At 44.4% G+C, this 25,710-nt stretch overlaps 1 protein-coding gene across 2 annotated transcripts in view; it reads right to left on the bottom strand.

The window, feature by feature from the left end:
- EXOC4 (exocyst complex component 4) overlaps positions 1–25,710 on the bottom strand; it is a 432,390-nt gene that overhangs the window by 172,209 nt on the left and 234,471 nt on the right. For both annotated transcript variants that reach the window (XM_073002480.2, XM_073002481.2), the window contains exon 10: positions 24,864–24,960. In XM_073002480.2, the coding sequence (XP_072858581.1) occupies positions 24,864–24,960 (97 nt within the window). The remainder of the gene's footprint in view (positions 1–24,863; positions 24,961–25,710) is intronic.

The following is a 25,710-nucleotide window of genomic DNA, read 5'->3' as shown; positions in this document are numbered from 1 at the left end:
TCCATTTCAAGCGTGTTCAGTCGATGACGATGCTGAAACAAAGAACTGCAGGTTTTACTTGGCGTTTTTGTGAAATATTTCCCCAACCTAGAATTCTGCCAGGAGGAGGGGCCTCAGTGCAATGTTTATGGTAATAGTGGTAATAGTAGCATGATAGTCAGAGGAGTAGCTGAAAACAATAACAAGGGCAGTAGTGGTACCAAATTCTGAAAACTGGCCTAGAGGCCAGAACTTCACCTGAGTTTTTCATTTCTTTTTCCTGGTTAGTTGACAGGCCTGCTTGGACCCACCGGGCAATTTAAACTTGACAGTGTGCCCTCGACTGCAAGGTAAGAATCATTGCTCCTGTTAGCAGTGATACGGCGTTGTTGAATAATGAGGCCAGCTCTGGCCCGAGATTCTAGGAAATCTTCAATGCCCTTGCTGAGCTGAAATTACGGATGAAGCAGGGAGAATGTTCTGTCAATATCATTAGTGTGATTATGAGAAACCACTTTGAAGCTTGCTGGAAATAACACCCAATGTTGTGAGAAGGGAGAAAAGATCCAAAGAACAGCCGGGGCCAGTTTTTGTCTAATAGGTCTCCAGAGCTCCAGGTAGGAATCGCCCTTCTGCCAAGTTTCATTTTGATGAAAATGACTGGCAGCGTTTTCCGAGAGCCCTGGTCTAGTTAGGGGCCCAGGCGGCAGAAAGATCACAGTGCGGAAGATCAAAAACACCCTGGTGCACAATGGGAAAGTTTTGAAACCTACCCAAGTTTTGAAAGGTTTACCAAGGGAGTCAGGAGGGGGGGGAGGAGAGAAGAGGAGGAGGTGGCGCAGGGGAGAGATTTCCTCCGTGCACTTCAACGCCACAAAAACGGAGCTATGCTTGAGCCCCAAAGTGAGGTTTTCTCTTTTTATTTGTCATATATTGCCACTTAAACTACACATGACCCCCCACACACACACACATTTTTTCTTTCTGAGTTTACATTTAACAGAAGAGAGATGATTGCATTGAATGAAAAGTTGTATTTGGGAGAAATTCTTAACAAATACTGCCCTCCTGGCCTTTCCGGTCAAGGATGGATGAATAGACGGACTGACTTAATGCCAGGACAGGATAATGTCTGCTGAATCTCACTCCTTCTTCTTCTTCTTCTTCTTCTTCTTCTTCTTCTTCTTCTTCTTCTTCTTCTTCTTCTTCTTCTTCTTCTTCTTCTTCTTCTTATTATTATTATTATTATTATTATTATTATTATTATTATTATTATTATTATCATCATCATCATCATCATCATCATCATCATCATCATCATATTTATTTATTTATTTATTTATTTATTTATTTAATTTATATCCCGCCTATCTAGCCAACTCAGGACCACTCTAGGCGGCTAACAATCAGCAAATAATAAAAGTATACATATATAAAACAGCATAAATAATAAAAACCTACAAAGATAGAAACCCAGTGGAGAGGAAAAGAAGAGGAGCATCAGGAATTGTCTGGTGGAAAGGCCTGCCGAAACATCCATGTCTTTAATTGATTCTTAAAGATCCCCAGCGAGGGAGCCCCGCGAATCCCAGGAGGTAGATTGTTCCAGAGACGAGAAAACACCAGGCACAGTCAAAATGATAAAAACACTGACTGTTATTATCACCACCCATCGTGCATATGGGACTGCACAAGAGAATTTCAGCCAGTGTGTTAGAAATATTAAAATATAATGAAAGCCATTATATTATTAATATGCAAGAAAAATTAAAACATTTTAAAACAACTGGTTTACTGATTATAAACTCTGACCTCAGCATGCAGTTTGTGGCGCAAGTAAGATCTTCTTGGATAAAAAGGTTTTCATCTGTCAGTGGAAGGACAGGAAGGAGGGGACCACCGTAGGCTTCCTCAGCAGACTGTTTGAAAGCCTGGGAATGGCCCCGAAGAAGGCTCCCTCTTGCAATTACCACACTTTTCCGTGTATAAGATGATGACTTTTGTCTAAAATCTTTAGACTAAAAATTGAGGGTCATCTTATACCTGGAAGTAAGCCGAGGGGAGAACCGCACGATTGCGAAACTGCCCATACCTTGCTTCTGCAAACAGGTTTCCTTCAATCACGAGACTTAGCTTCTTCCAATCACGAGCCTTATGTAACTGATGTGAGCTGATGCTGAACATACCAGTTGGAACACACCTCGCTGGAGGTGGAGCACGTAGGCAGTGCTCAGATGCAAGAGGGACTGGTAAAGTCCGAGTGTTCTGAGCCCAGAGGCTGAATAAAGTGATATGCTCAAAGCTAAGTATGATGCATAATATGACAGTACTGGTATGTAAATGTTACCTAATTAGTACGGTATTGTTCCGTTTATAAGACAACCCAATGTATAAGACGACCCCCCCTTTTCTAACCCTCAAATTAGAAAAAATGATCCCCGCGGGGCTTAGGAAGTGGATAAAGCAGCCGTGAAAGGGCTGCACAATTTGATCTTGAAGCCCTTTCATGGCTGCTTCAGGATGAAACGAGTGCGATTGTTCAGCCCTTTCACGGCTGCTTTACCCAAAGGGAGCCTTCCTTTCCTTTTTGCTAAGCCCCGTGGCTTTGCAAAAGGCAGGGAAAATTGGCTGCCTTCCGAGTATAAGACGACCCTCAATTTTTTTTGTCTAATTATTTAAGAGGAAAGTGTCATTTTATACACAGAAAAATACGGTAAATAAAAATGCATTGTTTTATTTTTAAAATATTGACTTCTTAATTTGGGGTTAGAAAAGTGGGGATCACGTCTCATACATGGGGGCGTCTTATACATGGAAAAATAAAGTATGTTTTATGGTCATTATTTTTCTCTCTCTTTTCAACATTTCCACAGCTATCCTCTCCTCTCCTCTCCTCTCCTCTCCTCTCCTCTCCACTCCACTCCACTCCACTCCTCTCCAGTTACACTCTTTCAGGCCTCCTTCTTTCTTAGATCTTAGAACCAGAGATGGAAGGGATCCTGTTGATCCTCGCATCCAGGAAGCAGAGTGGGGAATTGACTCCCAACCTCTGGTTGCAGAGCCAGAGGTTGGGAGTCAATTCCCCACTCTGCTTAAACCACTGAATGGAATCCTTATAACTTTTTTCTCATACATCAGAGGTGGGCCCTCGGACCATTTTCAGCACCCCTAGGCTATGTAATATCAAAGTGTTCTAATTTCTCAGAAGTAGCAGTCAAAAGCCAACTATACCCATTCTATTCTGTTCTGTCCTGTTTTTTTTTTTCTTTTTTGCTGCTGTGTGCTACCCTGGAAGAACCTAGGGGCCGAAAATTAAGCCGCACACCCACGCCTGCTTTATTTCACTATGCCTTTCCAAGTTGGGACCACTGTTGGCTTAACAGGTGTAGCTGTGATGTTTGTATGTGTGTGTGTGTGTGTGTGTGTGTGTTAAAATCTGTAACACTGAAGCATTGTTTACAACTGCGAAACTCTTTCCATTTCCCACTTTGTGCCCCATTCCCCCCCCCAAATAAAACTGAGAGAAGAAGTACAGTATTTAGCTGTAGATGCATACTGAGCCCAAAAGGCATGAATCCCCCTCTCCAACTGAAGCGAACATGCAACACGGAGAGTCCATGTCCCCTGAAGGGATGGTCTGCCCTGTGTTTCGTGGCAAGTCCCAGCAGCTCAAGGCTTCAAGAAAAGTCAAGCTGTCAGAATGGTTCGGGAATGTCATTTCAGAGACATTCACGGGGGGCATCCTTGTGGAATCACCCCCTCTTTGGCGCCCTGGGGTCACTGGAACAGTCGGCCTTTGCGCCAAGGCGATGGCAGCTGCGCAGCTGCGGCTCTGAAGTTTCCATTTGGCCAACAGCGGGCAACCCTGGCAGTTCTACTTAGTTATCAACTTTGGTTGTCACTTTTCTGAACTGAATTAAATATGTGTTGGGTGGTTTGTTGTAACCCTTATGCTCTTTCCTTTTGCTCTAGCTCCTTTGTGGAGGATTCTCCATCAGGCGAGTCTCGTTTGTCAGCTCTTCTCTCTCTTTAGCTTTCTTTTCACAATCTGGTGTTACCCTACAACCGCAGAGGGTAGGGGAACACACCGCAGGGAGTGGAATCGAGGCAGCTGAAGGCAAGGAGAGCTGGAAGAAGTGTAAGTGACTCAGAGCTTGCAAGGGTACTGAAAGATGTTGCTCATTGCTCACATGACAATAATTTCAACACATAACTTTCATTATTATATTTGTTGTGTTGACACGTGCCATCAAATCGCTTTTGCCTTGTAGCAGCCCTGACAAGGATTACGAGATACGTTTATCTTGAAGAAGTACAGCGGTGCCTCGCACAACGATGTTAATTGGTTCCAAAAAATTCATCGCTGTGTGAAACCATCGTTCTGCGAAACACCATTTCCCATAGGAATGCATTGAAAACCGGTTAATCTGTTCCAATTGGAACGGATTGCCGTCCTTAAGCGAAAATCGCCATAGGAAACATCGTTGAGTGAAACCCAGTTCCCCAACTGAAATGCATTGAAGCTGACTAAATGCATTTCAATGGCTTTGCGAAGTCCTTTTTTGCTCCTGTAAAAGCGTCTTACAATGTTTGGAACCTGTTTTAAATGCTTGCAATTGTTAGCCCACCTCCTGAACCCTATGCAAACTTAATTTGGTGTTGTTCTGAGTGATCCCAAGATTGGATGTTCACCTTGACTCCTTAACATCATCAGGTCCTTTCATGAGGGAATGAAAGGCATTGTAGTTTTTGATGGCTCAGCATCAGGTCGCTTTGACATCCGAAGCGGAGTGAAACAGAGCTGTGTCCTCGCACCGACCCTGTTTGGGATCTTTTTTGCTGCCATGCTGAAGCTGCAACAGAAGGTGTCTATCTCCGGACTAGATCAGATGGAAAGCTCTTTAATCTCTCTAGATTGAGAGCAAAGACCTCATATTTGGTCTTCCTCTTTTTCTGTTGTCTTTCATCTCTTCCAGCATGATTGTCCTTTCCAGAGAATCCTGCTTAGGATTCTTTGTCTATGAATGATGAAACAAGAAACTCAAGATATACAATCATGGGTGATATGAAGGCTAAAAGGAAAAGTGACAGCACAGACTATGCCATAAGACACATGGATCGAAATAAGGGGGTGGGCAACTGTGCCCCTGCAGATGTTCTCAACTGCAAAGGCCATCATCCCCGGCACTGGCTGTAGGGTTATGAGAGCTCCATGCAACAACATCTGCGGGGCCACAGCAGCCTGTCCCTGACTTAAAGGGTGGAGCAGACGACAGATAGTAGAGAGAAGGTAATCGGGTGAAGGAAGGTGAGGCCAAAAAAGCAGGAGCTGAGAGAAAACCCATAGAGCAAAAGACAGCAGGATATTATACAGTGGTGCCTTGCTTGACGACGTTAATTCATTCCAGCGAAATCGCTGTAGAGCGAAAACGTCAAACAAAATTTAAAAACCCACTGAAACACATTGAAAACCGTCCAATGCATTCCAATGGGCTGAATACATGCTTGTCCAGTGAAGATCCTCCATAGGGGCGGCCATTTTCGGTTCCTGTAGTGCGAAAAATCAGTCCTAAAAACAGCAGGGGGGCATTTTCTTCAGCCGGTGACCATTTTGAAACCCGACGATCAGCTGTTTGCTGATCTCGTAAAGTGAAAATCAGTTCCCGAAGCAGGGAACCGATCACTGCACAGCGAAAAAAAAACATTTAAACCATCGTTTTGTGATCGCAAAAACGATTGCAAAAAGATCAACATTAAGCTGATTCATTGTTAAACGGGGCAATCGTCCAGCGGGCCACAACTGTATATTGCTGGCAGGAGCTCCTGGATAGAGTTTTGAAAGGCGTGAGGGAAGCCAAGAATACGGCCCAATTGGCCTACAGTGTCTCATGTTGCTCTAAACAAGAGGGCAGGCTTGGAGCTGGATTTTATCACATGAATCCACCCTCCCAAAGTGCCATGTATTAAATGCCATCTAGCCATCATTGTTGCATTTCGGGTGGTCAGGATAGGGCAGGAAGGCAACTCCACAGCCTGTTCAGCGTGTGGTGCTCTCCCACGAGCAGCCACCCCACAAAGAGCATTTCCTGTCCAATGCATTACAACTCTTATTCCGGAAGAGGCCTTCCAAACAACACTAATGACAAAAAGTTAATGGAAGTTCTCTCCTAGTCTGAAAGGCATCACGAAGCAGCCACTTCATTAGTTCCTAAGTGCTGCTCTAAAGTGGAGCACTTAAGATGTTATTTTTTAAAATATAAAAAGGCAACACTCCTGCATTCCTCTTTGCCATTTATTTCACCGGATTTGCAGAAAGCAGACCTTCCGAAGCAATGCAGCAAGCCAAATGACATCAATAAGTCTAAATCAGTGACATTAAAGCGTGCTCCTTGGCTTTTGCAATACAGAGGCGCCCCCATCAAGTGGCATGATTGAATTTAAAGGTTCGTTTCACAAATTAAATCCTGGCCCTACTGTACCAGCTACACTTCCTACAGAAGTTCGAACCATTCGCTGGTGGTCATGCTTCCCCCACCTAAGCTGTGACTAATTGGGACTTATTTTTTCACATAAAGGTGCAGAACTCTTTCAGATTCACCTTTGCTTCTGTGAAAAAATGGGGAAGGGGAAGAGCAAGGCTTGGGACACCATGAACCGGAAACAGTTCCTCTGTCGGCCAACGAGAAACAAAAAAATGAGTGCTGGACCAAGGCACCAGAGTCAAGTTCCTCGGGGTCAGCTACGAGGGACGTTCCTGGTGAATTCTGTGCAGTATCTCCAACAGGACCGTCCAGAGGTCATGCAAAGCAGCCTGTGAGCTTTAATGTACAATCCCGAGAAGCTTTAATGGACCCCCAAATGGAGGTCAGAAATGTAACTTATTTGGCTTACAGCATCCAGAAATCTGCTGGTTCTGGAAGCTATAGGCCAAAAAAGGACCGTTTCTAATTTCTAACCTGACATATTTCTATTCTCTTATATTCTACCTCACCCTCTCCCTAGCAGCATTTTTTAAAACCACTCATATTATGGCCAAAGTTAAAACACAAGTATGTAAGTTTCCTTTGTATATCTGTGAAGAAACAGACTGAAGAAGCTGCTGGGATGAGGAGCGAAATGGTTCAACTTAACAAGAAAGAAGTCCAGTTGCCATGACTCAACTTCTAGATAAGTCTCTTTTGTAAGTTAAGCATGAACAAAAATGCTTTTACCCCTTAAAAATGTATAAACTATTTCAACCACACATAACAAAATAATCAGGAACAACCTAATGCAAATTGACAACGTACAGCGGTGCCTCGCTTAACGACGATAATCCATTCCAGGAAAATCACCGCTAAGCGAAAACATCGTAAAACGAAATTAAAAACCCCATTGAAACACACTGAAACCCGTTCAATGCATTCCAATGGGGTAAAAACTCACCGTCCAGCGAAGATCCTCCATATGGAGGCCATTTTCGCTGCCTGTATAGCGAGGAATCTGTCCCTAAACACAGCCGGGAGCCATTTTAAGCACCCGGTGGCCATTTTGAAACCGATGATCAACTGTTAAAAAAAAAATTGTTTTGTGAAGAATCGGTTCCCGAAGCAGGAAACTGATCATCGCAAAGCGAAAAAACCCTATTTAGACCATCGTTTTGCGATCGCAATTGCGATCACAGATTGTCGTACAGCAATTTTGTCATAATGCGGGGCGATCGTTAAGTGAGGCACCACTGTTATTAAGATCCCACCCTGCTACCAGCTTTCAGCTAGCCCTCCCTAATGTGTATAGATTCCATCTTCAGTGAACTGGACGGGATTTTATTTATATACAGTACGTAAAAATCTACCCCTTAAGAATTGCCAAAGCATGAATCTAGGTGTGTATCAGAATGCTTATATAGGCTAGCTGAATTTTGTGGGCTAAGGAGAAGCAGTAAAATATTCAGATATTAAACCTGAACCCCTGATACTTTGAGGTAAGGAAAAGTCCAGTGGCACCTTCAAGACTAACAATTCTTATCATGGTATAGAATTCCTTAGATGATAGCTCACTTTATTATGGAACAGGTTTTCATGGGCAGTCTTCGTGAGAGGCATGACGTCTTTAGAGACATGAAGCACAAGGTGAGCTTATGCTTAATAAAATTCATTAGACTTTCAGCTGCTTTCTTTATTGTTCCTGTAACAATGCCCGGATCCTTATTAGTTCACAGGCTGCTGCGGGGATTGCTCCGTTCCAACTTTAAATCGACTCTGCTGAAATGAAAAACGTATTTCTAGCTCTGATATTGTGTATATCTGAAAATACACTTCACCTAATTGGTGTTGCAATCTACAGAACCGCAAAGTTTACAGAGAATCTTTTGACACCTCACAGCCCAACAAGATTGTCCTGTTATAGTTTATGGGCAGGGCCCAAGGTGCCAGCAACACATCGCCACTGATTTAAGTCTTAATTAATGAGTGGATCTAAGTGGCGTTAAAAGGAGATAAAAGGTGTCAAAACACCATCACAGCATGAAATTGCTAACACCATGCTGGGTACATAAATGCTCTGGCAACAAGCAACATAATACACAGGTTAGTTTCATCGCTACAGCTAAATGATTGAAGAGCTGTGACCAATTAGTCACCTTTTCAAACCAAGGAATCGAAGTTGCCATTTTAAACCTGCAGGGAAGCAAATACAGTTCAACATCGGGAGGAATTTCTGAACTTGGAGAGCTGCTTCCTTCTTGAATTCAACCGCTCAAGAAACCCTCAAACAGCCCTGCTTGTTGCTGCTTTTTCTACACGCCTCCCATTGCCTAAGGAAACTGTACTATTCCTGCTATATTAAATGAGCACAGAGAGCAAGCCATCTCTTACAGCCCATTATGAAGGAAACGGAAAGATGATGTGAAGAAGATTGGGTTGTACAAAGAAAGTGTCCTGTATTGTTGGTACGCCATCTAAAATTAACATCCGGCATTCTTTGTCTAAAAATCGCCATGTTTCTCTTTATTTCTGTTCACTACCTATAAACCAACTTGGTGGCCGCAGACAGGTTCAGGTTTATTTTCAAATGTGAAGGACCAAACATTGTGCATGGCATGGATTTTGTAATGAAACGGTGGGAAATTTCTGAGAGTTTTTAAAAATCCTGCCTCAAATGGGTCTCCTCAATTTATACTGATGGATCGGAGATGGAAATGAAGTAAAATTCATCTGGTCATTTGCAACGCTTCTCCACTTCTGGGGGAATGAAAAAAAAATCCTATATTCCAGGTATTCCTAAATGGATCAGGTATTACTGGGAAATGTTATACGCCTTAAATCAATCCCAGGATTCAGTCAACTTGCCATACCTACAGGCAGGAGAAAATCTGGGCTCCAATCAATTCCTTCTTGTGAAGAAAAACACACATTTGCACACATCTGAGTTTATAAGAGGGAAATATCTTCACATTTTTTTCAAATGCCATGCAAGAATACCGGGTGCCATTACGATAACAGAACATCATTATGAGCAAACGGGACCTCCATGGCCAGAGGTGGCCTTGCTAGGTATTATTTCACTAATAGGCCACCTCTGTCAGATCAAGGACTGAATTCAATTTCAAAGATATTCTGGAAATTGAGGAGAGTGAGGAACGGGGCCAGAGGCAAAAAGATGGGGACCTTAAATGCCAGCCCATTTTAGCAGAACGCTCCTGTTGCTAATAAGTCTTAGCAGAGGCATTTCAACTTTCAAAATGGGGGAAAAGATGTCATACAATCGTTGGCCAATTGACGAACAATGATGTCACAGAAATGGGGTCTGTGTCCATCTAGGAATCTCAGAATGCCAGACGGAGACCCCAGGGAGGCCAGTTTCAGCATCAGGGTCTAAGGTTCCCTAACCCTACCATGCCTGAAGAGGTAATGGAAATCTCATGCAAAGGTTGGCGTCTTTCTATGCTTCAAATCTGGCAACCCAGAGTAGACCACAGCATGTTTTTGCTCTCGCTAAGGATCTGATTCGTCTTATTATAATAAGCAATTTAGAAAAGTCTCAGAAAGATACCAGGTACTGGCTCAGCAGGTAGACAAGGACACTCAGATTTCATTTAGAGGTACGATGGAAATGCCTACCCTCAGTTGAGGTATCTGCTAGATACTCAGATTAAGACAAAAACTACTCATTGGATGTGGGATCCAAATAATACACTGACTATATTTTTAAAAAAGAACCAGAACAGAATAGAATATGCAGACCTTCCTGACCACCTTCTGCTGCTCAGACCACAGACTAGTGGTCTCCTTAATTCTTTAAGAACCAAATGTATGCTTGGCTCAAATCTGGTCCCTGGAGGATCATGAGGAAATTAAAAAGAGGAATTTAAGCTCTGAACCAGAACCTTGTACCCTTTCCCCTAACCCACCAAGACTTTCTACCCCTGAGCACTGGCGGCCGGTGACCTTTGTGTCTGTTTGGCCAGACCACTGGTTCTTAACCTTGTGTTACTCAGGAGTTTTGGACTGCAACTCCCAGAAACCTTCACCACCAGCTGTCCTGACTGGGGTTTCTGGGAGTTGCAGTTCAAAAACATCCGAGTAACAAAGGTTAAGAACCACTGGGCCAGACGACACGGCAACTCAGAGTGGACATAGTGTGAGTGGGTTCAACTTTGGGAAAACCCCATTCCCCTTTTTGCTCCCCAAAGAGTGGAGACAGGCCTTCTTCATAAACGCTTCTTTTCTTTTCAAACACCAGAGAACCACGAACAACAACTTCAGTTGGACCAGCGGGTCCCTCAGTTGCCCTGCAACTGTCCCTTCACTCGGGTGTTGCAAGGGAGTTCACCATTGGGGGGGTTCACTCCAAACCGTTTGCGATCTGTGGGTGTTCTCGTGGGCCTCCTCAGACGGGGATCTATGGTACCGCAACAGGGGTGCCAAGCCCCCTCTCCCTTCATGGGCGTTTCTGGGTGAGACATCACCACCAATTTGGCTCCCTTCTTCCATGGATCTTCCTTCTTGGGACAGACATATACTATCCATTCCACGGCTTCTGTTTCCCCCCAGCTGGACGGCCAATCCTTCCTTCCTTTGCCTTTTTGGCTCTTCTCCCTCTTTTCCTATCTTACTCCCCTCAGGTCTCACATTGCAATATTGCTGTCTCCTTTTCCTCTAGGGGCAGTTTCATTTCAACACACTCTCCTGTCCAAAGGTCTTCCATTTCTAACCAACCCCACCCTAGAGGAATGCCTTCTTCCTTCCCCTCCTTTCCTTTCTTTTTTCTCCTCCTCCTTTTTTACCTCAGTCTCCCAGTCTACCTCCTTGTCACCTTCTAAATTCTCTTCACACCCTGTCAGCAGACATCCCTCCACTCTTGGCTCCTCTCCTTTCTCGCCCTCCTCTTGCTCTTCTTTCCCGATCTTCTTCTCCTCTACTCTCAGTAGAGGCACTGCTGGTCTCAGCATAGACGCTGTCTCAGATCCCTCTATGGGGATTCCTTCCCTCTATGGGGATCTGAGAGAGGGGATCTAGGGGACGGCTCACACTCCTCTTTTCTGCTGGGATGGGGTTCCTCCTCACACATAGTCAAAGGCAAAAGCGGGCACATACACACAGAGACATACACTGACACACAGACACACGCACAAATTCATTCTGTCTCTCTCACACAAACATACATAAAAGCAGGCAGGCAGGCAGGCATGGATTTGTGCAAATGACAACGTGAACCTGAAGTGAGGCAAGACCGCTTGAGTCCAAAGGGAGAAGCTACCACTGCCCGTGACATGAGGAGCCCCAGAGACCCCTCAGGGAATCACAAGGAACTAGACACTAGTTTTGCGCACAACTAATATGTATGCCATGCAAATAAGCGCGGGGGTTGGGATTCCATCCACCTGCGCCATTGTTTCCTTGTCCTAGAAACAAAGAAACCAAACGGCCCATGCAGCTCTATAGCCTCCACTTAGACTCATTAGCCTTCATCCCCCCCAGTAAGGATTCCAACCTCACCTAGTACATGCCAGTTATCTTGGGTCCCTTTTCAAGAAGAAAGGCAGGGTAAACATATTTTAAACAAAACAATTCAACAAAAAGAAGTGGGGGGGGGGGGGAATTTTGTGGACGTGAATTTTGGGGTTTCTGTTTCCTTCTGGAACCCATGGAGAAGGGTCTACAGTGTTGCAGGACGAGGCACAAGGCTAAGGGTCACTCCTGCCCCCAGTGAGCAAAACCAGCAGGTGAACCAGCCCATCTTCCAGACTTTATAACCTGGAAAGATGATAGGTTGCTACAGTCAGTCCCACTAGACAACTTCCTTGGCTCACAACTTTTCCCCTATTTTGTATCATATGTAGGTGTGGAATATCAGTGGATACTTACTTCTCATATGGACTTGTCTGGGTCAAGCTTTGCGTCTCACATTTTCTATTTAAAAACTTTTATTTTTTTTTTACTCAAGAAAAAAAATGCTTTTCAATGAAAAGTCACCCAGAAATTGCAACCTTAATTGTTTTACAGTGGTAACAACACTGTTAACAGAATACCCTACACTTCAGTGCTACCAGTGGAGACTTTGAACACCATGTACAAACTACCAGGCACTTGTCTTTCAGGCTGTGTCAAAAAGTGTATTTATTTCGTCTTGTGTTGTGTTTGTTTTGAGAAGAGAGAGCTGGAGAAAGAGGGGAAGCCAGTGACAGACTTTCTTGATTTATACTGCAGACAAAATATCTTTGGAAAATCCAAACTTGACTGATCAGACGGAGCACCTTCCCTGTCAAGATGGGAACAAGACAAATGTATCATGCAGGAAAAGGAGATTTTGTGTCTGGTGCTTCCTTGTGCTTATGTGTCAGTAAGAGGGAAAGAGAGCTTTCTTGCCTGTTGGAGGAAATGAACAGCCTCACTTGAAGGATTTTCATAAGCTGTCACCTCTAATAAGGCATGTGTGGCAAGACTGTCAGCTTTCATAAAGCATTAACAACGGTACAACAATGGATCGACAATCTCACGGCAGGTACTTGGCTTCCATAATGACCGGTTTCATAACCTCTTAGCATTGTCAAAACAACACTTCCCCATGGGTTTTAAACATATAAATGTGCCTGCATAATTTGGCTATACAGAGCGCAGGCATCTGGAGATCTGGAAAAATGAATGAACAAAAATGAAAGACATACAGTGGTGAAATTCTTAGCTGTACCTAAAGGTGCTCACAGGAACACATAAGGCTGTGGGTGTAGCTCAGGTGGAAAAACTAAGGGTATGAGGTGGTGCCGTCATATACTATCAAACATAAATTTATGTGATCAAGGGGATTGGTTTGTTTTGTTTTGCACTGTTGTTAATTATGGATTTTGTATGGGTTCCATGTGCCAGGGATGCGGTGGCGCTGCAGGTTAAACCGCAGAAGCCTCTGTGCTGCAAGGTCAGAAGACCAGCCGTCGTAAGATCGAATCCACGTGGCGGAGGGAGCTCCCCTTGCTTGTCCCACCTCCTGCCAACCTAGCAGTTCGAAAGCATGTTAAAATGCGAGTAGATAAATAGGTACCACCTCGGTGAGAAGGTCATGGCGTTCTGTGTCTAGTCGCGCTGGCCACGTGACCACGGAAACGGTCTTCGGACAAATGCTGGCTCTACGGCTTGGAAATGGGGATGAGCACCGCACCGTAGAGTCGGACACAACTGGACTAAATGTCAAGGGGAACCTTTACCTTTTATGGGTTCCACATGAAGGAACCAGTTTCTACCACTGGTACATCCACATGATGCTGTTGGTCAAAAATTCATCAGAGATACAAAACATCTGCATAAAGGATTTTTTGAGGAAATATTCTGGAAGGAGGGGGTCATAACTGGGCCACTGAAACACGATCTACGTGGGCATGTCTATTTGCTAGAAAATTCCAGTGAAAATAATCCATTTGTGCTTGTCAGATAAGAAGTCAACAGTCAGTGAGTCCTTGATGAAGGCTGTGTTTGCACTAATTGTTTCAAATTTGTACCTACCAAGAGAATTCTGCAACTCATTATCTCTGTAGCTCAGTGGATCCCCAGATGTTCTTGGACTACAACTCCCAGAAATCCTGGATAGAATAGCTACTGGTGAAGCCTTCTGGGAGTTTCAATCCAAGAACACCTGGGGACCCAAGGTGACGAATCATCACTTCGTCTTCAGTGACCCAATACGGGAAGCAACCACACTGTCTGGTGCCTGACAGAGGCTGCCTCCTCTAAGACCCAGAGAGAAAAGCTGAACGGACAGGAGAATTCAATCTCCCCACCTTTTCCGAGACATACAAAGTGGTTTAGACGGAACTTCCGCTTTCAGGCCCATGAGCCCTTTTGCTCTCTGCTCTTTCCCTGCAATGATGCTTAATTGCTGCCTGATATTAATGAAGAGTGGCTGATAGGGAGATATCCTAGCGGCCTTGGCACCCAGCGCTGAAAAGGATTAGGGCTCAGGGCATTCACACTGTCTGAGAGGCACTGATCTTTCTTTCCCTCTCCTGCCTCCAGCTTCTTCACTCTCTTCCCTCCACCACCTCCAAGACTGCCGACATCTGTTATCCAATTGTCTGGTAATAAGAATACTCCATAAAGCGTATGTAAAATTATTATTACCCGGAAGAGCCAAGTGCTTTTCAAACGCCAGCTGAAAAGAAAGAAAAACCCATCGATTCGGAACAAATGTTACACATAGCTTGCTGGCCAGTCATGCTCCACTTCTTTCTCTCTTTTTGCACACCCACAAGTTTCTAAGTTTGGGGTCATCCTCATTTCTTTCCCAGAATGGGAAACGTCGAATCCTAAAGCAAGACTAGCTTCTGCTGGAATAACAGTATCCGAGCAGATGTTGGTTTTCAGTGGATAATAGAGGCAACATCTAGCCTTCTTTTGCAGCCCTGGTTTACATACTTTAGCACACACCCACACACCACACAATATCTAAGAAAGGAAAAAAACAGGGTGTGTGTATTCCTCATCAGACTGGATGTCTAATTAGCTTTTCATGACTTTGGGTTTCTTTTTTTTCTTTAAAAAAATCTATTCCCAGTAATCAACCCCTTTCAAAGAACCACTTGCCTGTTAGAAAAATAATATCTGCTATACATTTATTACATGCTTCTGAGCCCCATTAAGAGCTGGTAATTAATCTGGGGCTTTGCGCATTCCATTTGTCCTGCTGCAAATTAGGCTGTCTACCCCAGGGTCGTCAGATTCCCTCCATTTCCCATTTCCAACTTGCTGTTTCCACTAAAACATTTGACAACTACCCATTCAACTCTTCACGTTCATTTACATTTCCGCAGATAAGAATACTTGGATGTGCTTTATCTCTTATCACCACTTATTAAACTGCTATGGGTTCTGGACTTTTTAACACCAACCCTGGATAGAATGTGATGGGGTAATTTAAACATATATGGTTATGGCACGGATTGCAGAGGCCAGTGTATACATTTCTTTGACCTAGATAAGTGCCAGGAAAGCTTTTATAAAATTGATGTAAGCTGTGAATAAAGAACATTTACAGTGGTACATCGACTTATGAACTTAATCCATATTGGAATTAAGTTCGTATGTCGAAAAGTTTGTAAGTCGAGGCAAACTTTTCCATTGGAATGCACTGAAAACCATTTAATCCGTATCTGCTGTTTTCCGTTCGTAGGTAGAGGCATTAGTTCCCATAGTTAACATAGAAACTACAGTGGTGACTCGCTAGACGATGATAATCCGTTCCACTGAAATAGCTGTTTAGCGAAATAATTGTCTAGCGAAAAGCATTTCCCTATTGGAATGCATTGAAACCTGTTTAATGCGTTCCAATGGGGAAGAATCGTCGTTGTCTAGCGAAGATCAGCCATAGGAAAGCCGTTTTGCGAACCGCCGATCAGCTGTTTAAATCGCTGTCTTGCAAAGCTTAAGTCCCGAAAACACCTGTTTGTGAGCATGGAGGGAGCTGTCAAAATCGTCGTCTAGCGAAAATCGGTTTGTGAAGCAGCGACCAAACATTGTCCAGCGAAATTCCCCCATAGGAATCACTGTTTTGTGAATCGCTATGTGTAGGCATCCTTCAGTCTCAAGAGACTATGGTATCGTGCTCTGTATGGAGGTCTTGGAACAGTGTCTTGTGTGGCTGAGAAGGCCAATTCGAGAGTGACAATCCCTTCCACACTGGAGACAAATCCAATCTGTCCCCTGTCCAGCTCCCTGGTTTTGCTTGTTTCGGGACTGCCTCTTTGCCTCGGTCTGCTGTACAAGTGTCTCTTCAAATTGGGAGAGGCCATGATGCACCGCCTGCCTCCAGGCTGAACGCTCAGACGTCAAGGTTTCCCATCTGTTGAGGTCCATTCCTAAGGCCTTCAGATCCCGCTTGCAGATGTCCTTGTAACGCAGCTGTGGTCTCCCTCGGGGGCGGCTTCCCTGCACTAATTCTCCATACAGGAGATCTTTTGGAATCCGACCATCAGCCATTCTCACGACGTGCCCAAGCCAACGTAGACGGCGCTGTTTCAATATTGTATACATGCTGAAAATTCCAGCTCGTTCTAGGACTACTCTATTTGGAACTTTGTCCTGCCAGGTGATACCAAAAATGCGTCGGAGACAACGCATATGGAAGGTGTTCAGCTTCCTCTCCTGCCGTGCACAAAGGGTCCAGGACTCGCTGCAGTATAGGAGTGTGCTCAGGATACAGGCTCTATAGACCTGGATTTTGGTGTATGCCGTCAACTTCTTGTTAAGCCATACTCTCTTTGTGAGTCTAGAGAACATGGTAGCTGCTTTCCCAATGCGTTTATCCAGCTCGACATCTAGGGAGAGAGTGTCAGAGATTGTTGAGCCAAGGTACACAAATTCATGAACAACCTCCAGTTCTTGCATGGAGATAGTAATAGAGGGAGGTGAGTCCATGCCCTGGCACATGACTTGTGTTTTCTTCAGGCTGATAGTTAGTCCAAAGTCTTGGCAGGCCTTGCTAAAATGATTTATGAATTGTTGGAGGTCTTCAGCAGAGTGGGCAACAATGGCTGCATCATCAGCAAAGAGGAAGTCCCGCATACATTTCATTTGGACTTTGGTCTTCGCTCTCAATCTAGTGAGATTAAAAAGCTTTCCATCTGATCTAGTCCGGAGATAGACACCTTCTGTTGCAGTTCCAAAGGCCTGCTTCAGCATGACAGCAAAGAAGATCCCAAACAGGGTTGGCGCAAGGACACAGCCTTGTTTCACTCCGCTTCGGATGTCAAAGGGATCTGATGTTGAGCCATCAAAAACCACAGTGCCCTTCATTTCCTCATGAAAGGACCTGATGATATTAAGGAGTTGAGGTGGACATCCAATCTTGGGAAGTATTTTAAAAAGTCCGTCCCTGCTAACCAAGTCAAAGGCCTTTGTGAGATCTATGAAGGCCACAAAGAGTGGCTGTTGTTGTTCCCTGCATTTCTCCTGCAGCTGTCGGAGGGAGAATACCATGTCAGTGGTGGATCTGTTAGCTCGAAAACCACACTGTGATTCTGGATACACTCTGTCTGCAAGCACCTGAAGTCTCTTCAGCACAACACGGGCCAGCAGCTTCCCTACAACGCTGAGAAGAGAGATACCACGGTAGTTATTGCAGTCGCCCCTGTCGCCTTTGTTCTTATACAATGTGACGATGTTTGCATCCTTCATGTCCTGTGGTACTCCACCTTCTCTCCAGCAAAGAGAAAAGAGTTCATACAGCTCAGTGGTGATGATCTCTTTACAACACTTCAAAACTTCAACGGGGATGTTGTCCTTTCCAGGTGCCTTGCCAGAGGCAAGGGAATCCAAGGCTGCTTTTATTTCTGCTAAAGTTGGTTCACTGTCCAGCTCTTCCAAGAGAGGCAGGCACTCAATGTTATTTAGTGCCTCTTCCGTTACTACATTCTCTTTAGAATATAGCTCAGAGTAGTGCTGTACCCAGCGTTCCATCTGCTGTGCTCGATCCTGGATGATCACGCCTGTAGTAGACTTCAAGGGAGCAGATTTCTTCTGTATTGGACCTAAAGCCTGCTTGATACCATCATACATTCCCTTGATGTTACCTGTGTCCGCTGCTATCTGTATCTGAGAGCAGAGCTGAAGCCAATAATCATTGGAACATCTCCTGGCAGTCTGTTGGACTTGGCTACGAGCAGCTCGAAGAGCCTGCAAGTTGTACTCACTAGGACAGGCTTTGTATGCTGCTAGAGCTCTCCTCTTATCCTCGATGGCTGGAATCAGCTCCTCTGAATGGGCTTCGAACCAGTCAGCCGTCTTTTTGGTCTTCTTGCCAAATGTGGACAAGGCAGTGTTATAAACAGCGTTCTTGAAGTGTTCCCATCGTTCAGGTGCATTCGCATCAGCCGGGCCTGGAAGGGTTTCCTGAAGCGCTTGGGCAAATTCCTCCACTTTTCTTTGATTGCGAATCTTGTTGATATCTATACGTGGTTTTCCTTCCTTTTTCGTGTGATACAATCTCTTTGTTTGCAGTTTTATTCTGCTACACACCAGGGAATGATCAGTGTCACAATCAGCACTCTGGTAACTGCGTGTGATCGTAATACTAGATAAGCTAGAACGTCTAGTGAGGATCAAATCAAGCTGATGCCAATGCTTCGATCTTGGATGTCTCCAGGAAACTTTGTGTTGAGGCTTTGTATTAAAGAATGTGTTGGTGACACAAAGACCATAATAACAGCAAAACTCCAGCAAACGTTGGCCATTTTCATTCATCTTCCCAATGCCAAAACGGCCTAGACAGGTGGGCCAAGAGTTGTGATCAGCACCAACTCTAGCATTAAAGTCTCCGAGAATGAACAGCGGCTCTCTCTCAGGGACGTTTTTGATAGTAGCTGCCAAATCGTCATAGAATTTGTCTTTGACTTCTGTTGTGGATGACAGTGTTGGTGCATATGCACTGATGAGGGTGACCAGTCCCGCTGATGAGTGGAGCTGCAGTGACAGGATTCTTTCACTCCCCACAGTAGGTGGAACAATGGATCTCAGCAGAGTATTTCTGACCGCAAAGCCAACACCATATTCCCTGGTCTCGTTCAATGGTTTTCCCTGCCAGAAGAATGAGAAGTTTTTTTCTTTGACAGATCCCATGTCTGGCAATCTCGTCTCTTGCAGGGCAACAATGTCCATCCGCAGTCTACTCAGTTCAATGTCGATAACAGCTGTCTTGCGCACGTCGTCTATTTCCTGCAGGTTGTCAGAAAAGCCAGGGGTCATTGTCCGAACATTCCAGGTTCCCAACTTTAGGGCAGATGTTTTCTTTTGATTGTTGCGTGGTGCATGGTTATTGATCTGTTTTTCGGCTCTCTGACCATCAGAAGTAGTCCCTGGCATCATGCTCTGTGCCAATCGAGCAAAACGTATAACCAGTAACTGCTAGTTCCTGTGTTATTTCGACACTGTATGCAAAGCTGGAGTGTCCTCTCCAGAGCACGAAGCCTGGGTAGAATAATATGGAGGATAGGCTGTTACCCAAGCAGAAAATCCCCCCTCTCCACGTCACTGAAATAGTCCAATGGAGAGGCAAGAGCCAATACAACTGGTTCCAGCGACGTCGCAGGAGTTGGCAGAACAACACGAACTGTCTACGGGACTCCGGCTCCGGATTTTGCCTCGAGGTTATCTCCTGAAGCCTTTTCCATCAGTGGATATAGCCACAAGGCAGTGGAGGTTTGAAATCAGAGTTTTCCTTCTCCTAGATTGGCTGCCTTACATGGCTGACGAGTCCCACCTACCCGGCCTGCTCCCTAATAGTGTGGAAGTATGATCCTACTCCTGAAACATTCCTGCCGCCAGGGGTAAGAAATACTATTTGGCTATCCTATTTAGCAGATTAAAGTAAAAAAACAGAGTAAGAGGATTTCGCGCGCCGTTAGGCGCGCGCTTCTGCAGGCACTAATTTAAAGCCAAAGCCCCGCCCCCTCAGACCATGTGGTCAAAGGGTCAGCCTACCAGGAAGAACTCACCAACTAAAATGGCCCCCAAGCACAGCTCCCTCCTGCCTCTGCTTCCTCTTCAGGAAAGGGGCTTAGAGCTTCTGCAGGCACTAATTTAAAGCCAAAGCCCCGCCCCCTCAGACCATGTGGTCAAAGGGTCAGCCTACCAGGAAGAACTCACCAACTAAAATGGCCCCCAAGCACAGCTCCCTCCTGCCTCTGCTTCCTCTTCAGGAAAGGGGCTTAGAGCTTCTGCAGGCACTAATTTAAAGCCAAAGCCCCGCCCCCTCAGACCATGTGGTCAAAGGGTCAGCCTACCAGGAAGAACTCACCAACTAAAATGGCCCCCAAGCACAGCTCCCTCCTGCCTCTGCTTCCTCTTCAGGAAAGGGGCTTAGTGATCGCAAAAAGCCAATGTCTAGTGAAAAACTGTCATGCGGGGTAACTGTCTAGCGAGGCACCACTGTAATGCAAAGCCGGTTAATCCATACTCTACCACTAGGGGATGAATTTTATTTATTTTTTCTTCTCTTGTCACAAGGTGAACTTAGGTCAAAAAAAGGGCAGGAAATTTTTTTTCTTTTTTCTTTTTGGTTCGTAAGTCGAGGCTCCATTCGCAGGTCAAAGCAACTTTTTGGAAACGGAGCCATTTGTAGCTCAAATCGTTCACAAGTAGGGGCATTCGTAAGTCGAGGTACAACTGTACTGAGGATAGTGTGTAGTAGAAAGCCAATAACCACTTAATGGATCACAGTTGCAGGCCATACATGTTATGAAAAACCATGCATGCCAAAATCATACCTCTGGACTGTCCCCTAATCATTTGCCCAACTGCTGTGATATCATGGAATGTTCATACACATACTAACTTCTGAAGATCGCAGTACCTCACAGAGCCCTCTGTGCATAAAGAAAACATGATTCTCACATCAGAAGGAAGGATATATTATAGAGTGAGCTTCTTGTTAGTTTTAGCTGAAAAGAGCCACCAATAGAGCCTGTGTTCACAACATCCCTTTGAAAAGAACTGCCCTCAACATGAAATCCTACCTTTTATACATACATTCCAAATGTGCAGCTTTGTCATTGTATTACAAAGTATTACAGCTGTGTCAGTCACATACATACCTCCCACTTCTTGCAAGCTTTTCTACCGTCTTGATAAATATTGCTGCCAATGTCTCCCTAAATATATGTTTGTAATCTGAGCCTGTCTACTTCGAGTCCTTCTGTCTCTTCAACCAGGCAAGCCTGAGTAGGAAGAAGTTTGACATAATGAAACTCCTATTTTCGATGGTTGTTGTAGGTTTTTCAGGCTATTCACAAAGGCTTTCACGGCCGGGATCTAATGGTTGTTGTGGGTTTTTCATGTTCTTTGGCCATGTTCTGAAGGTTGTTCTTCCTAACGTTTTGCAAGTCTCTGTGGCCGGCATCTCTAGAGGACAGGAGTCAGAACCTTGTCTGTGAACACATCCTGGCCATGAAAGCCTTCAAGAATACATGAAACTACAGTGGTGCCTCGCATAACGATGTTAATTCGTTCCGTGAAAATCGCTGTAAAACGAAAACGTCATCATGCGATTTTAAAAAGCCCATAGAAATGCATTAAAACCCAATTAATGTGTTCCTAGGGGCTTCAAACTGTCCAGCGAAGATCCTCCATAGCATGGCCATTTTCGCTGCCCATGCAGTGAGGAATCCGTGCCAGAAAACAGTGGGCGGCCTTTTTTTTTTTAACCTGGCGGCCATTTTGAAACCGCCGATCAGCTGTGCAAAAATCATCGCTTTGCGATGATCGGTTACTGAAACAGGGGACCGATCACCACAAAGTGAAATTTCCCCATAGGGAACATCGTTTTGCGATCGTTTTTGCGATCGCAAAAACTTCGACGTAAAGCAAATTCGTCGTCAAATGGAGCGCTCGTAATGTGAGGCACCACTGTATTTTCCTTTCTCCAGGAGTTACTAAAATGTTGCTTCTCTCTCTCTCTCTCTCTCTCTCTCTCTCTCTCTCTCTCTCTCTCTCTCTCTCTGGCACACACACACAAAGAACTGGGAGAGGGGGAGTAGTTTAAGATATAGCATATGCCCCCTTCCCAAAGACCCCCTCCCACAGCATGACCATGCGCACTGCACAATGCAAAGAGAGCTTTCTATCATATATCCTGCCCTCACCCTTCAAAGGACATGCATGATTTCCACTGCTGACCCATCAAGCTGGTAGTGAAACCAAAGTGTGTCCAATGTATCATCTGCATCTGACAGAGGCAGGGGTGTGTGTTTTGGGGGGGGGGGGGCGGAGGAGAAAGAGGAGGAGAAAGAAAGAGAAAAAGAGAGGAAGTTTTCATCATGCTTTATACGCTTGTTGGATGTCAGCCATGAAGGTAACATCTGATTGTCCATGACAAGCTGACAGAAATGCTAAAGAGAAACAGGCAGAACTACACACCGAGGCAAAGCGGTCACTTTGAAGGAAACATTTCCTTAACAGCCATCTTTCCTGTCACTGCACAGTGGCTGATGATTTTATGACATGCGCTCCAAGGCGGGGAGAGTTTATTGACATTAAAGTCATCAACTACAAATGCTTCACAAATATCAGGGATCTAAACAAATTGCTTGCCAAGCTCTTTTTCTTCTTTAAAAGAGAGGCGGGAGTGGGGTGGGGAGAAGAGAGAGAGAGAGAAAGGTCCGGGTGTGTGTGTGTGTGTGTGTGCAAATCAACACTGCTTTTGCTTTAAAGGAATCAAGGGAAGAGAGGAGGAGAAGAACCAGCGGAGGTGTCCCAGTACCATCTCATACATGCACCAACAGATCCTATACAAAATAATAAAATGAATAAAATAAATGGTTCACATGAACTAAGGTCTCCTGCCTTGGATGCTAACTCCCCCCCCCCCAAATAAAGACACAGGCTGAAACAGCACATGCAGGCAGGAAGCACATAGCAAGCAGAGCACTCAGTTAAGAGATGCTCGGACCCTAATATACATCCATTACTCCACCTGAAATTCATGCTTATAATAGGCTGTTCTGGCACTTCTGTTTCTTGGTTTGGTTTGGTTTTGAGAGAGACTAAATGCAAAAACAGAGAAAATATTAGAGTCCTACATAAGAGGAGGCCCTAAATTCTGGCTTACTCAGTTATAGAATCATAGACTAATGGAAGGGCATGTGCAGTGATGTATTATCTAGTTGCAACCCACCACTATTGTTTGCAACCACGTACAATACAGTACTTACGGCAGCAAAACCAGACACGGGACTGTGTTTGACAGAATGCATGTGTGGATTATTTAGGGCTGAACACAAGCCTCTTTCTGGTCCAGTATTTGAACCCCAAAGTAAAAGTGAGGCTAGGTTTGCAGTACAGGTTTAAGACAAATCTACTCTGTCAAGCACTGGCACATCAAACAGATTTTAACTCAAAGCAGAACAATGGGTAATGTCAGAAACAATAGAACTGAGAGATACAGAGCAAAACTGGAGAAAGCATGTGGATATCAGAAGACAACCCCATTAGCAGGAAAACCAACCTTCTGCTACTTAGACATTGACGACAAAAGAAAATTAATCGTATGACTGGAAGGGAGAAGTGGGAAGATTAAACTCAAAGAGTGCTCTATTAAACTTCCCATTTCCACCTGACTCAGCTCCGGTATTTTCATGTCCTAGCACCCCTGATGAGCTTCCACCAGCTGAGAATTTCTAATGCATTTTAATAATTGACAGCCTGTTTCCAAAGTCAGAGGAGCTTCATTGGCAGTCTTGTAAAGCTGGAACCTGTTTATCAAGAAATCAGCTTACCTTGCTGAAGCGCTGCTTGCTGCTTACGAATCGTAAGTCAAAGTGAATGACAAACAATTTCCTATGAGACACAACTAAACTTTTCCCCACTCCTAGTCAATAAAAAAATTACATAGTTTGCACCGGAGGGAGTCAAACGGACAAATAAACCCAGCAAAAAAGCTTGTAAGTTTTGAAGAAGAGTGCATTTGTATCAAGATAGCCAGGAAAACTACGGAGTTCTATATGACAGTAGCATTAAAATATTATATTAAGATACTAATACACAAAGCTATAACTTCACACATATCTACCTTTCTCTTTCCCAGAAACATACATGAAACCCAATAGTGGCTGAAATCCTGTTGCACAGCTGTGTGTGTGTAAAGGTGATGCCGTCAGCAGCAAGGCAAATCACCTAGTGGCATTGTGTATGAGTTATATGCGCACTCTGAAACTACCTTGAATCAGCAGCAATGTGATTTTCATCAGGGTTGTTTTGCTGCTGATGCTGACATCATCACCGTTGGGCACATGGAGCTGCTTCAATGAATTCCGTTTCATTGCCCACCCACTGTGTCTTCTAAGCAGATAAAATATTATACAACAATTGTGTCCAAACAGTGCCTTTTCCCCATGAATATAGGCCATTCTATCTATGTTTTTGAGGAGTTATAACCAAGTCGTTAGAATTATCTGCATAATACACATACTGTAATCTAGACTACATCTGTTACCCATGCTGAGGAAAAAGAAATTATAGGACACTGATGTCCACAGATTAACAGAAATGCTCCCCTCCATAGTTTCTAATACTTTAATAGGCATTGCCATAATACGTCCAAGCAATTTTCTTAGCCACCATTGCTAGAAATCTGATTTTCTCTTTGTTTCTTTCTTTTTTGGCCCTCCAAATATCGTGGGGTGAAAATGTTCACCAGCCCCCACCAGCACAGGCAGTGATGAGGGATGACTGGAATTGCAGGCCAACAAAATCTGGAGGGTCACCAGTTGACGTCCCTTGTTCCAAGGGAACAATGACTCTTCAGATAGTCCATAAACAATACTCAATACTCGCTTAAGCAGCCTGAAGTCTTATTAACAGGCAAAATGGGGCAAGACCTCTGTAATGACACACCTTCACGCACAAGTACAGCATAAAGAATGTTACCTCCGAAGTGGGTGAAAGATGACTGTGATATTTCGGGCTCCTGGCTTGCAGACAAACTTGGTCCCGCCGCCTTCTATCAAGTTGTCATCAGGTCCTCCTTTTTAAAAAGGAAACAAACACAAAAACTCTTCAAACGTTGATTGAATGAGCTCCAACAGGACAAGACCACAATGTTTCAGAAATGGGGCCTTCCTCCCATCACTTGATTTTTTGGGGGTGGGACGGAGCAAATGGTACATGTGTCGAGGACCGTGAGTAACATGTAGGATTTATTTGCAACACCACACAAATGAACTATAATCTCCTAGGAAAGATGCTCCTGCTCCCTCACTCCAGCATATACACAAGAGACAATGTGAGTGGGTTTCAAGTTCATGCTACTTGAAATTAATTCCCTTTGCTCAATTTAGCAGTCAGTTATGTACACGTCAAAAGACAGAAGAGATTCCTGTTCCTCAGCCAATCAGCTACAACCAATCCCAATCTTAGGATATATTCACCCACTCCACCTTGGCACTGGGATGGTTACTGGATTTTGTAAAGGTAGACCATGTGGACCAAAGCTTACATGAACAGTAAAAACAGCACAATACCATCTTCTTGGCTCCCAGTTTTAGAGGGACAAGAAAAAATAATAATACAAGAACAACTGCTGAAGCAGAATATTTAAAGCAAGATTAGGCATCCTTCAGTCTTGAGAGACTATGTTATCGTGCTCTGAATGGAGGTCTTGGAACAGCATCTAGCGTAGCTGAGGAGGCCAATTCGAGAGCGACCATCCTTCCACACTGAAGACAAACACAATCTGCCCCCTGTCCAGCTTCCTGATTTCGCTGCTTTCATGACT

The sequence above is a fragment of the Pogona vitticeps genome, chromosome 5 (assembly GCF_051106095.1).
Source record: "Pogona vitticeps strain Pit_001003342236 chromosome 5, PviZW2.1, whole genome shotgun sequence".
Taxonomy (NCBI): domain Eukaryota; kingdom Metazoa; phylum Chordata; class Lepidosauria; order Squamata; family Agamidae; genus Pogona; species Pogona vitticeps.
Note: the sequence above shows the minus strand (reverse complement) of the source record. Positions and strands in the feature narration are given on the sequence as shown.